The 14,595-nt window shown below is 42.5% G+C and overlaps 1 protein-coding gene across 1 annotated transcript in view; it reads right to left on the bottom strand.

Annotated features, from left to right (window-relative positions):
* Positions 1 to 14,595, bottom strand: part of sez6l (seizure related 6 homolog (mouse)-like) — a 71,887-nt gene that overhangs the window by 19,292 nt on the left and 38,000 nt on the right. The window contains exons 2-4 of the mRNA XM_073478354.1: positions 3,606 to 4,067; positions 1,959 to 2,098; positions 514 to 709 (exon numbers count right to left, since the gene is read on the bottom strand). Coding sequence (XP_073334455.1) covers positions 514 to 709; positions 1,959 to 2,098; positions 3,606 to 4,067 — 798 coding nt within the window. The remainder of the gene's footprint in view (positions 1 to 513; positions 710 to 1,958; positions 2,099 to 3,605; positions 4,068 to 14,595) is intronic.

Below are 14,595 nucleotides of genomic sequence, written 5' to 3'. Positions count from 1 at the left end.
TCAAGCATATCTGCCTCTGCACAGGTATTTTAATCTCTGTCAGTTCTCCTCTCGTCTACCCTCCTACCTGCTGCTGATGCAAAAAGGATTAGATGGCTGTGATTAATGGCACAGGTGGGTCTTAACACTCTGTTGCTTCCTGCCTTCCAGTCCTCGTCATGTCTATTACGGGCCGGGCGCAGCCAAGCGCGGGCACACATACACAAACATACACAAACATACACACACTCTATACAAACTCCCATATTCTCGGCCTGCTAATGAGATGAGAGCCAATTAATCAGAGCCCTAATCAGCTAATTCACACGACAGATTCAATCACCATGCTAAGTGATTAGATGAGAAGATTTTAGATTGTGCAATTAGCATGTATACAGAATACAAGCAGCTCCCGGGCCCTTATGAAGCCTTCACATGTATAGACTTTGTGTAGCGTGTTTATATACATGAATATTTATATCATGACTTACTCCAGTCTGTTTACATTGATTATGTGTGTATCCGTGGACTCACTCTGATAGTGCAGCTGGAAGATGCCCATGCTCCCATCCGGCGTCGAGCGGTAGTAGACGGACAGAGTGTTGGTGGGACTGCGGATCACCTGACCTTCCACCAGCAGCGTGTGATTGGCCAGGACCAGCAGGGCGCCTCGTTCATCTGCGCCCCTGATGGACAGCTGCTCGCCCTCCGACAGGTTCACGCTCTTCACCTGAAACACCCAGGGGGACACGAGTTAACACAAAAAGACGAGGGAAATACAAACCCACATTTTGTTACTCCTTAAAATGTTATTAGTTTCTGTTTTTTGTGGGTTTATTTCTGCAGATATTGCAGCGGTAAATCACACAAAACACTGCTCAGGTCGCACTCAAAATAAACTATAATGGGGTGTTGTTATTACCTCCCATTAGTCAAAGAAAGACACAGAGTCACTTACTGGGAGCTTTTTTTAAGAACCTACTAAAAGACCACAAAAGCCACAAGAGGAAATAATGTGACTGTAGTAACTGTGGAGGTGGAAGAAGTACTCAGATCTTTAGAAATACCACAGTGTAGAAATACAAGTGAAAGTCATTGAGAAGCTGCCGCCGAGTGTTTTGTTTGAAGCTGTGGAAATGATTCTGTTGTTGGCGGTGAGTTTCAATTTGCATCACGATGTCGCCAATTACTGAGTGACCAGAGATTTCAACTCTCGTTCCAAAATGTGTTGATAGTTGTCGAAAACGTTAGAGGGAAACAGAATTCATTATGTCAGTGAATCTGCGTCTATAGGAGATAAAACTGTCAACGACACTGAACTGAAGTTAAATTATCTGCGTGCCTGAGGAACAATTACAGTTTTAAGCAACTGTAGTGACATTTTGGCCGGTTCAAACTCAGAATCTGTAGGCAAAACCGAAATCAGATGTGATGTTGACGGGCGGAGACGAGCTTTCTGGTGATTTGACTGACGTGTTGTTGGAAAATGACTCCAAGGGTCGAGGATGTGTCGAGAGGGAGACAGAGTAAAGTTATGGATGGAGAGGCAGAAGCTGCGAGTGGTTTTGGTCGATTGATGATCATGTCTGAGTTATTACAGTTTAATTGGAGGAATTCTGAACTAAAATAAACACTTAAATGTGTGTTTTGGACATTTTCTTTGCACTAGTCTGAAACCAATGCATGAAGAAAAATGTAGTGTGTCCCCTTCAGTAAAATAGCACCAAAAATGCACTTAAATGCAGCACTTGAGTGAAGGTCTTAGTCGCTTTCCACAGCTACGCATCTGATTATGGTCCATGGTCATTTGAGACAAAGAGAGAGAGAGGACAGTACCACCAGCTGCCACTAGGAGGCAGAGTTCAACCTGGGATCAGATCAGCCCCTCACAGTCACAACAGACCAGACATGAACACAGAAACAACTAACAGTGGTTGTAACTGCAGCGTAAATGTGTGTGTTGTTCATCGGCGACGTACCTGCAGCTCCACTCCGTAGCCGGTGTACACAGTCACGGTGTAGGTGCAGTGCAGGAAGGTGCCGTCGGGCAGCGGGGGGTCATCAGAGGAGTCGATGTATCCCTCCGGGTCCGAGAAATTCACCATGCAGCTCGACAAAGCTGAGGAGAAAAGCAGTGGGGTTTCATTTTGTGCGCTGGCTTTATTGTTTTTTTTTTTTTTTGTTCTCAGCTCTGCCTTGTAATCCCTTTAATGTGACCCTGACTGGAAGCTCATTAGAATCCCTGCTGTGTATAATTAATGACGGAAATTACAGGGATCAAAACGGCTACAGAGCAGACACGGGGCACAGCGAGGACTCGCGGATGTTAACAGTGACTTGAAATAAATAATCACGTTCCTCTGAAGACTTGAGTGAGATCAGTGGTGGGTGAAGCGTTCAGGCGACGGCAGTGTCACAGTGTTAAACATACTTTTATCTTTTCAAGCACATCTTTTCAATTATAGGTTTGAGTACAGTTTTTGAGGTACTTGTACTTTACTCGAGTACACTGCAGTATATGTCAGGGTGAAGTACTGCAATATTTAGTCCACTTCATGTATCTGACTGTTGAATAATACTACAGTCAGATGGGCCATTTTTCTGCAGTATGAAGTATTTTTACTGTCTGTGGATTTTGCTGATAATAAACTTCTTTCACTGAAGGAGGATTTTGAATACAGGATTTTAATTGTAAATAAATGTATTTAGTTGTACTGACATGCTTTATCAAGTAAAGAACCTGGAGTTTTGTGATTTTCTGAGTCAGGGGAAACTATATAAACCTTGAGAAACAGTCTGCAACAATTTCTTCATTATTTGTCTATGTTTTCACCTGTGTCTGTCTGTCTGTCTGTCTGTTAGCTGGTCGGTTTGTCAGCAGGATTACACAAAAACTACTGAACAGATCTCAGCTCCATGATGGAGGATGAGTCTCAGCCCAGAATAGACCCCATTCACTTCTGGTGCAGATCTGGATGAAGGGACAGATCCAGGACTATTTTTCAACATCTTTGTTAATTTGTCAGGAGTATTCCTGGATCTCGACGACAAAAATCCGTCATATTCATGTGGCTTTGTCCCGGTGTGTCTGAGTACTAGCTTGTAAGGCTACTCTGTGACAGATTGATTTATTATAATATATGAAAAAAAAAATAACATAACACAATAATAAATAATACAAAATAATGACTTCAGCAAGTAAGCAAGTATTTGTAATGTGTAACAAGATACTTTCTGATGTCTCTGATTGTCGGTTAATACATTTTTAATCTGTTACATTTTTAAAAGCGATTAATCGATTATCGATTGAACATTAAAATCCCTAGTTGGATATTTAAATGTAAACTTCTGTATTTTCCTTGAAGTTGCTTCTTCCTTGTTTGTTCACCTCTGATAACCCAGAGGAAGTCCAGTTAAACGCTGTGATCTGTGGGTCAGTCTGTCGGGCAAAGTCTAGCTAAGTCGTTAGCATTGTAACAAAGTACAATAATAATTCCAGAAATGTGGTTTAAAGTATTCGGGTAAAGTAAAAGTACCTCAAAACAGTGCTTCAGTACAACCCTGGTTTCCACCACTGTGTCAGATGTTTGTGTGAACACTTCAGACTACGTGATGACTCCTCGTACCTGATGGAGGTGTCTCTGTCTCTGTGTCCACGTCCAGCATCGTGCCCACGGTGGTGATCTCAGCCTCCTCCTCGGGGGTGTGTGTCTGTGTGTGAGGCAGCTGGGAGTGTGTGTCTGTAGGCAGAGTCTCAGTTGGATCGCTGCCTCGGCCTGACACTGCAGCTGATGCCGGGGGTTTTACCCTCCTCAGTAATCCCCCGCTTTGATGCTCCAGGGAATGACTTCCAGAGAGGGAGCTGACGCTGAGTCCTCTGCCCAGAAGAGGGAGCAGGTTCTGGGGCAGAGCGGAGGGGAGGGTCTCCCCTTTTTGGGAGACAAGTCGTCCTTTTTGGGCGAGCACTGACTGTAGCAAACCTCCAGCCAGGACGCTGGAGCTTTTGCCTTTAGGGCTGTTTTCCTTTGTGCTCCCTGGTGTCACCACTGGAGACTGGGAAGAGGGGGCGGCTGTGGGGACTTCTTTATCTGAGAAGAGAGGAAAAACAAGGAATGAATAAAATCTTTGAAAATGTCCTGGGAGGCACGACTCTGGGTGGTTCTGTCACTGTTCCTGCTAGTCTTATCAGGAGTGGGGGTTATCTAGCCGGCACAGCCGAAGCCCAGTCGAGCTTACCTCTACTTTTCACACACAAACAACATACTGAGCACACACACACACACACACACACACACACACACACACACACACACACACACACACACACACACACAACAAGACAGTGTAGTGGGGAGACAGGGCAGTTAAGCATGACAGGAGCTGAGCCAAGAGGAGGGGGAGAAACTAAAAAAAAAAGAAGAAATGCAGACAGGCAAACCGCTCTGCCGTGCATGCTAAAATGCCATCTCCAGCAGCTTAGTTCAAAAACAGCACAGAGCAGCATTTACACACACAAACCCACGCACATTCACATACACTCCACCCCCAGTCATCTCGCCTGCGTACTTTACGGTCCACCCTCACAACAAGCAGCAGCCCGAACATACACTCGAGCAGAGCGAGCGCTCGCGGTGCAGTCATCTCTCTTTAATCTACAGTTGAGTGTCATTAAAACACTCCTCGAGTAAAAACCGCGCAGGCCAGAGGAGTCCTGCCGTCATTTTTATCAACAAGGAAGGAAGTTGGGGGGAAATATCCCTGTCGGTGTTGTCAACAACACAAGCACCTCTCTTCTTGTTCGGCTGGTTTTCATCTCCAGACAGAAAATAAATAGCCTTTTTATTATTTCTGGATATATACCTGCATTACGCTCAATGTGTCAAACCAGCCGCCATCAAGAAACTCATTTCAGCTTTCACAGCTTGCAATTATTAAGGCAGCCACTCAGCAGCAGATGTTGACACACACACACACACACATTCAAACACTCCTGCTCTCGATGTTGTTCTCTGCTTTTGATATTTTAAGTTGGACTGAAAATCACATTAATTATGGAGATGTAAACACTCAACATAAACAAACATCTTTAATGAAGATCCCTTAAAGCCGGTTATTAAAGAATTATGATCAGGAAACAGCCTGTGTTGAACATGTTACAGCTGAAAGGGAAACTTGTCAATCTTCTCTGGTGAAAAGAAAATTACACAGTGCATAATGTCTAATATAGTGGCACGTTTTTGGTTTTTGCACAGAATAAACAAAATAAATATACCAAAATTCATTACCGAGCTTTAGAGAATAGCCAGTTTAGCTGTTTCCCTCTGTTTCCAGTCTTTAAGCTAAGCTAAGTTAGCCAGTTATTTGAGCTGTAGCTTAACATTTAGCATACAAACATGAGAATGGTGTCCTCATCTAAGTCTCTACAATTAAGCAAACACCAGTAACAGTACTACCACTACATCTGCATATTAGCACTGTCAATGGGGGCATGTTAGCAAGCTAACTTTAGCATCTACCTCAAAGTGCCCCTGTGCCTCAGTACAACCTCGAGGAGCTGCTGGCAGCCTGCAGTCTCTGAGTGATTTTACTGGAATGATTGATAAAAATATGATGCTAAAAGATTACATGGAAACTTCACTAAAATATAAATATGGATTGTGCACCAAACTTGTTTAAAATTAAGAAAGATTAACATTTAAAAACCTCTTTTCTTCTTGCTTTATATAGTTATATAGTCTCTAGACTGTGTCTGACTTTATATATCAGCATGTTGTCTCTTGGCTCGATATCTGACTTGTGTTTTGCCTTAACCAGCCGATATAAAATTCAAACACCCCCACATACAGCCACTTAGGTAATATATAGAACATAAGACGTAAACCCACAATCAGAGCCAGAGGTGAGGAGGAAATTTCCATTGAAACGTGATGCCTACTCTGGATTTAGAGTGCAGGAACCATTTATTACAACGTGCTCATTAGTCACAATGGCAGCTGAATAGACTTTTCAATTTTCACTTCCTCATAGTAGGAGGTAAAGTTTTAACATTAACGTCATTCTGTCAGAACATCATTTACTGCAGGCCATTTGGCTGTGACAAGGTTGGCAGGTGAGCCATATCTTTGTAATGACCAAAAAATTGCTCAGCAGGAAGACGAGACTTCATTGTACCTGTAAGAATATACTCTGATTAATGCTTGAAAACTGCCGCTTGAAGCTTTTAGTCGTGACATTTCTCAAACACAGTGAATTACACGGCATGACGACAAAGAGAAAGCTGAAGTCCTGCTCTGTTTTAAAGCTGCGCTAATCAATATTTCTATATCAACAACGGAGCCGATCGTTACGTGTAATGTGACAGGGGTCAGTCGCAAATCCACTTATTTATCAACCAACTCTGCTCAGACAATATGAGGTATAATCAAGTGGATATTTATATGTGAAAGTGTTTAAGCAGGAAATTCTTTCTTCTGTAGTTTATGTGAGCGCAGCTGAATGACTAGTCAATCAATCAATGAGTCAACTGACAGGAAATCAATTGGCAAAGTCGTTTTCCCTGTAAAAACACCCCCCAGCTTCACTAATGTAAAGATTTGTTGCTTCTCCTTTAAATCACTTTAATAATTTGAGTGTATTTCTCATTAATTGGAAGTTTGGACCATTAAAACATTTTCACTTTTGAATTAATCACTCGATCAATGGAGAAAATCAGCCAATTAATCCACAACGAAAGTAATCATTAGTTGCAGTCATATAGAAAATAGTTCTTAGCACTTAAAGTACATTTTCCTGATTATACTTACTTACTTTTACTTAAGTAACATTTTCAATGCAGGACTTTTACTCGTAACAGAGTATTTTTACGTTGTGGTATTAGTACTCTAAGGCAACAGCGGAAAGTAACAAAGTACAAATACTTTGTGACTGTACTTAAGTAGATGTTTCAGGTATCTTACTTGAGTATTTTTTTTTTTTCCCTCTCTACATCTGAACACAAACATCTGAACTTTCTCTTCCTCACATTTTCAAAACAGGCTCGTTACTTTAGTTTGATGCAATTGAGGGGAATTATGGATTATTTTTATTTTGCGTCATCGCACGCCGCCTTCCCAACATCACAAGACGTAACGAGACGAAACAAAGACATAAAAGACGTAAGAAGACGTAAACAGACAGAGAGGGAGACTGGAATGGGGAGAAAAGGCGTGTTATTGTCTCGTATAATGAAATTAAGACACCTTGCTTTGAAATGCTCCAAATATAATAGCTCAGTGCTGTAAGAGCCACACGTGGATCACTGCCTTTATTGTACTGGAGCGCAGGCAGAAATCTGTGAGACGGATATCTGCATGGCTAAACGGAGTTGTGTGGGAGCGGAGGATGTATTTTGAAACCTGGTTCAGGAAGTAAAAAAATCCAATTTATTTCATAGACACAGTTACGTGAGTCACAGTTGGAGCTCCTCTGCAGCTCGGCATGAAACTCTCCTGGTTAAATAATCAGTATAAAAGACGAGCAGCTGTGCTAGAAGATATCTGCTTCTTTGATTAAATGATGGAACGTAACTAAGTACATTTACTCAAGTACTGTACTTAAGTACACTTAACTCGGAGATACCTGTGTGTGGACATAAAAACAGAGACGCTAACCCAAGTTTCCTGCTAACTTTGAGCAAAAGTTAAAGAGTATAAAAAAGGATAACTTAAGTAGCATAAAGCCTTTTGTGTCTCCAGATGAAGCTGCATGCCATCTGATAAATTGCCTCCAGTGATGTCACTCAGTGGCTAAGTTGCATTGTGGGTAATGTAGGCACCAGGTTATGAAACACTGCTGAACTCATTATGTTCAACAGTGTTGAGTTTAAAAAACAAATTCGATACAGCAGAAACAGAGATATCACCTTTTTTTAATTGCACACATTCTTCTTCCTTTTCAGAACCTTGCGCCTTCATTACCCACAATGCAATTTAGCCACTGAGCGACAACACTGTAGGCAGTTTATCAGATTACGTGCAGCTTCCTCTGCAGCCACATATGCAGTAGTAATCCCCCAGACCTGTAAACAAACTTTAATGTGGAAAATTGGTGGAGTTACCCTTTAAGTTTAATTTCTAGGTCATTGTTTGATGAATTCCACTATGTCGTTGTTGTTGTTGTTGTTGTTGTTGTCGTCGTTCCAAACTGCAACAACAAAACATTTTGAATTTGCTGGTCTGTGCCTCTGCTGGCTCCCTCTTCATACAAACCGCCGCCGAGGCTCATGGGTATTATAGAGTATTACCGTCCAGAGCCAACAGAATATAAGACAGTTTGCTGCCCGAGCAGCACATTTGTGGTTTTGTTATCTTTATAGTGTTGACAGGATTTTCTCGACAGCGTTGGAGCCATGTGTGGCTGACAATCCTTTGTCCCTAATTGGTCTCCAGCGTGCGTACACATTTGCATCCACTGTGCTTTTTGTTTTGTTGTTGCACTCATCCCAATTACCTTATTTATAGCGAGAGGGTCATCATCTGACTTTGAACCGTCTGAACAATGATGCGTTATGAGAGAGACACATGAATACAGATGGACCGGGGTGATCGTTGACATGCAGAATTATGATGAGCTCCGTAGCTGAAGTGTGGCCTCTGGTTTGAGCCGCTGAACCCAAATAATCAAGTGCGCCGCCAGTGTTTTTAAATGAGAAATCAATGGGCTTGTTTTGTAAAGTCCTTTTTCTGAGCCTGCCGAACATATTGTTTAATTAATTTGCTGTCATGTATCAGAAAAAATGTGCTGACAGCTTCCATGGCGGTGCTGCTACCTGAGTAATTTGGTTCACTCATCAGATGAATAATTAAAGCCCAGATGTTGTAAAGTCCATTAAAGCAAGCACAGACTGTGTTTATAACAAACCCCCCCCCTCCCGTCACAGTTTTTTAGATTAATGTGCAGCGTTTAGTTCTGGGGAGAGGACAATAGACATGTTGATGAGGGCTGACAGACTTGTGGCATTTTTGAGGTTTTGTTTGATGGAAATTTGCTGTGACATTCACTATTGTGACAGCTGTAGTTTGACGGGGCGTCAGCTTTCTGAAAAGATTGTCAACTGAGAGACTCGTCACACGGATAAGACGAGTGATTTATTAATAAGATACCGACGAGGATGAAACAACGAGGAAATAAACAACCTTAAAAAATGTTGATGTATCTTTGGAGGATCGGTTTTAATGAAAAATCCTACTTTAAAGCTTTTGGATCTCATTTAAAGCGTTGTTGAGTTTGCAGGGTTTTTTTTTATTCGACTCCGAGAAACCAGAGCAGCTGATTTCAGTGATCGGCACCTTCAATCAGAGGGGAGGAAATAATCAGTGAAATCAGCCACTGCTTGTTTTCCACCAAACTGCTGGGACTGCAGCATTAATGCAGCTCGCAGAAAAAGCAACTACGGAGTAACGAGAAATGAGAATGCTGCAGGATAACAGTGCGACACCGATCTGAACGTGGAGCAGAAGAGATCATTTGACAAGACAGGAAACACTGAGCAGATTTAACAATTTATGAAGTAGGATTGTTGCCATATCTAGAATGACAAAAGTCCAAAGTGCTGGCAGAAAGCTGAACTCTCTGCCTGTGCGGTCAAAGATAATTACCCAGCACTGCAAAACATGGTTTGAGAATATCTGTCTGGGGCCTTATCACGCCTAAAAAATGGCAAGTCATTACTTCTTTCATACTGACGAAAGTTTCTTCTTAAAAGGCACTAGAATTTATCTATGATTACATTATCGTTCAAGTTCTGAGAGTGTGAAACATTTAACAAAAAGAAATATTAGATAACCACAGACAGATTTCAGCACATTAGTTAGTGAAAGTGTTGTTAGTCAGGAGATATGAAAGCATTAGACGTGCGTTTTAGATGAGATTATATGTAAGGTAATGCACGATGCAGCAGTTTTCTCCCTGGAATTTATTGTAAACAAACACTGTGATTGGTTTTATAACCCTGTCACTGGCTGACTCTTTCAGTTGGCATTCTCCCTTTTACTATCCATAAAAATCAAGCCCCCAGGAAGAGCTCTAGGCTCTGAAGCGTAAGTGTAATTACAACATCAGGTGATGCACTGGGGCCCAAAAAGCTTACATTGTGAAAGAAGCGGCTGTTAAACTGTGGATAATTCATTTTTGAGTGTCACAACCCCCCATATTTTGAGACATCCTGTCTAGAAGAGCCACGAGATTAAACCAGAGGTTAGTCACCTCGAGTGCAGACACTCTAAGGGCCGCACAACATGGAGGTTTTGGGTATTTTCATACCGAGCTGAGCTTTTTTGGCTTCATGCGCCACTGAGCAGCTTTCATAGGAACGAATGGGGCTCCAACTCCAACACTGTACTCAGATTTTCATGTAAGGTACTTGATTAATATCCCCATGGCTTCGAGAAACAACAGCCTCCAAGCTAGCAACCAACACTCTGAAAGGGGCAAGTTGCCCCTTACCCTAACCTGGTCGCTAACGATGCACGTGCAAATGTTTCACAGAAACAATTTCACCTACAACACTATTTTGCAACAGCCTCATCCTTTAGACTTTCAAATTGTGTTTAAGAGACAGGGTAAGGAGCTTGGACATCCGGAGGTACAGTAGCTCAGAGTAGGAGCCAGCCGACATGGTTTGGATATCTGTTAGGATGCCTCTTGGGAGCCTCCCTTTGGAAGATGAAAGCACGACCAACTGGGACGGGACAACGGGACAAACCCAGAACTTGCTGGAGAGATTACATATATTATCTGGGAACGCCTCGGGATCCTACAGGAGGAGCTGGAACGCGTTTCTACGAAGAGGGATGTCTGTGAAACCCTGGATGGATCGATGGATGGATGGAGCTTGGGGTGATAAATAAATGCCATCATCTGTGCTTGAAAGTTTAACCTATATCTTCCCGCTCATCAAGGACGTTACTGTGAGCACTCTTAAACTAACGGTAACAACTGGTTCTGGTCAGTAAGTGTCCAGTCCTCTCCATTAACTAACCGTCTGTAGGTTTGGCTGTTTGAACACACAGCCTAAAACCATCTGCAGGTGCAGACACGAAAGGTCACTGTACCACCACGAGGGGGGTTAGATGCTCTGAAGATGCACCTTCCTCTTTGGGAAAGCCTTGATGTCTGCTGTTTCAAAGGCCTGGGGAATAAGTTGTGCGGGGACTCCCCGGGGTGCAGTGATATCTGTGTGACCTCCCGATCACAAAGAAAGGATGAAAGGGACCACTTGCTGGTCCTTGACAAGGGTTCTGTAGAAAATGGGAGCATGTAGTGTAGCTCACAATAATCAGGACAGTTGTGCCTATTTTCAGGACATCAGTAGAAAACCTCGACAGTTTTATTGATTCTGAGAGTCTCCAAGTAGCTCGATCAACAAAAACAAGTCTAGGTCGGCATTACTGAGGATTGAGGCGTTCAGCTCTGTTTAGGGACCAGTGATAACAGAACAGATGGAAGGCAAAGCTGCACACTCATAACTCTAATGCAGCGTTTTGGTACATTGCCTCTTTCAGGACAACAATGGCCTTCTTAGTGTTTTCCTGAGGAAGGCAACGCGTTGAAAAATCGACCTCTATGACTTGAAATACATTTCCTTACAAGATGCTGCATCAGAGTTTCAGAGTCCCGAGGGCTTGGAAGTTTAAACAAATAAAAAAAACAATGAAGTGAAAAAATAAAATGAATAGAAACACCTTTATTCAGGTGGCTATGTTATGGTGAAATTCTAAAAAACACAGATATTGCATGTTAAAAATAAGCAGAGTAGCAGAGTCGGATCGCTGCTGCAGTCAGGTTGATAAACAGGAGTGATTATTTATCCCAAAAGTTAAGAAAGTGTCGGAGCTCTTCTCCCGTCGGTTAATGGATGATCAGAGCAGAGACTCTCTGGCCGGCTACACAATCGTTCTTTTTTTAACTACAGTGTTGTGACGTGATGTAAAGCTTAGACTAACGTTAGCAGCCCTGACCATCTCTTAATTCGACTGAAGGTCCAACTCGTCAAATACTGACTCCCGCCCGACCCGCCAACCCAAGTGTCATTATTTGACGAGTTGGGAATAAGACTCAACAATGATCTATCTTACAAACTGGACCTTTAGGGGTGTTTTAAGTGTACTGCACGATAATACTCAAGCTAAACAGACAAGCTACTCAAACACAACCTCCACCCTGCTTAGACTTTCTCGCTCTTTATACTACGCCATCTTACATTTTTTATGCGTGGTATTTGGACGCATCCATTTTCCACTGAAGTTAATTGTTAGAACTGACGTGTCACCTGCACAGAGTCGGACTTTGGCATACGTACTGCAGGCAATTGGGAGATTAATGTCTTGTTATTTGTATGCAGACTCAAGCGACTGTAAAATACTCCTGCACTAATGTCAAAACAAGCTCACTGCAGTTTATAATGGATTTTCTGACAGCAGCCATGTGGAGAAATCAGATTTTATAATGCCAGAAATTCAAAAAGTCTGGCAGAAATTAAAAAAATCAAACCTGGTGCGTTCAGAGTCAGTGCAGGTTCATGTGGACTCTGACCAGAACCAAATGTGATCATAATCAAACATCTCTTTCATTTATTTCAGATTTACAACCATCCACTCGTGGTATCAAGCACCAGTTTGGGATTTTGGGACCATTATGCTGCTGTTTTTGAATTCCTGGACTATGCAGGAAATGAACTGTGGCAGAAGTGAGGGGGAAACGCACTCGGTTTCATCACGGTTGATGTTGGTTTGTTATCAGATGGATGATTGAAGCCGTGAATATTAGATGCCAGAAATTTCATTAAACTCTTCATTGCATTTCCCTGTCTTGCCTCCATTTGTAGGTGCAACGCTGGCTCTCATTCTCCATTAATATACACAAACATGTCTCGCCGATGAGTCCAGGCAACCTTAAAAAAAAAATCACACGTTTTGCAGATGCAGCGCTCACCACATCAGCATATTGGGAACATTTAGTCTGCGGGTGTCTGTTTGTATAGTTCGTGCTTCTCTCGAATTCACCGGTAACTGCGGGAGAAAAAAACAAGGGCGGCTGTTTATTTGACTGAGTAGGTGAGTTTGTGATCGAAACAGTGAGTGTTGTGAGAGAGAGAGCGATGGAGGCAGAATTCAATAGTCCTCGGTGACTGCAGACTTTCATTGCCACTCGAACATAATCAAGTCTGAGGCTGTAAAGCAATGTCAGAAAAGGTTTCAATGGCGCTGAAAGGAGGCGCCTGGCAACAATGAAGATGGGGTTGCTGTATTTGTGTGCATTTCTAAGCCTGAACCACTGCGCTGAAATACAGGGAATACAGGGAAAGAGCTCATCTTTTTGTTTTCTTTGTCACTCTGTTTAATTTGTATTCTAGGAGTTGGTAGCTGTTTAAAGTGCTTTATCAGACCCAAGACTGGCAGCAACTGTATCTGGAATACATTCCCTGTCTGCCATGTCCGTTCCCCATGGAGACTCACTGTGATAACCACACAAACAAACACACACACACACACACATGCAGCACGACTCAGCCATCTGAAGGCTACAACAGACAGTTTTTGGCTGCACTAACAAGACAAGTCAGGTTACAGTTTCAGGTGCGGAAATAACTTCTGTGATCAACGTATTTGGTTAATGAAATGCACGGCTGGAGACTAATGGCATCCTGTCGTTTCGCCGATGGTAGAAAATGTGTTTGGGACAAACAGAGATGTTTCCCGGGACGCAGCTGGGACGGAAAGGTTTTTTGTGTGTGTGTGTGTATGTATCACAATAACTTAGCAAATGACACACTGAACTGAGCATTAACTACAGCCGAGTGCGTCCTCTCATGCTGTTACTATAGTAACTATCACTCAGCGTGAGACCTTCCAAAAACATGAGGTGTTGAAATCTGAAAGAGGCAGGAAGCTCACTACTGACGGGGGACGCACCCTGTATTTTCCCTGATGATGGTACATTACGAACAACAAATCTGTGTTGAAATCTGCAGGAGGAGAGCTAGTTTTAGCTTTTAGCAGCCGGTGAGAAGCAGAGTCCTGCGGTGCATTTGGCTAATGGAGCTAACAGCTAACGAAACTAATAGTTTAGACCTACAGAGCAAACAGAGCTAAACACACAGCAGGACTGATGCCTCGTGTCCAAAGAGTCCAATCATTTCTGATGTGTTTATGAAACTCCTTCTGTTTTGTTTTGGGGGTTTTCTGGTCTCAAGCACGTTGGAAATTTTTCACAAAACTGGCGACATACCTGGCAGACCATCTTATTTGTCACCAGGCATTATTCTGTTGTTGTCAAGGTTATGCTCCATACTCACATAAACACAGAGAAATCTCCCTCATGATGGCATCTCTATCCATTTGTAAAGAAATACATTCCCTTGTGGTGAACATTACAGGCCTACGTGCGTAATTACGGACACAAAACAGAATGGGCAACGAGGCCTGAGTTTCTGCTTGGAGGAACATGAAGCGTTAAAACAGTGAACTGCAGTTAATGTGGAAAAGTTGACAGTAAGTAAAGTAAAATACCTTTAAATGTTTATACTTTTGGTCTGGAGTTCTGGTGTTTACAGATCTCACAGACTCATCAGGGAAATAT

The sequence above is a fragment of the Pagrus major genome, chromosome 12 (genome assembly GCF_040436345.1).
Source record: "Pagrus major chromosome 12, Pma_NU_1.0".
NCBI lineage: Eukaryota > Metazoa > Chordata > Actinopteri > Spariformes > Sparidae > Pagrus > Pagrus major.
Note: the sequence above shows the minus strand (reverse complement) of the source record. Positions and strands in the feature narration are given on the sequence as shown.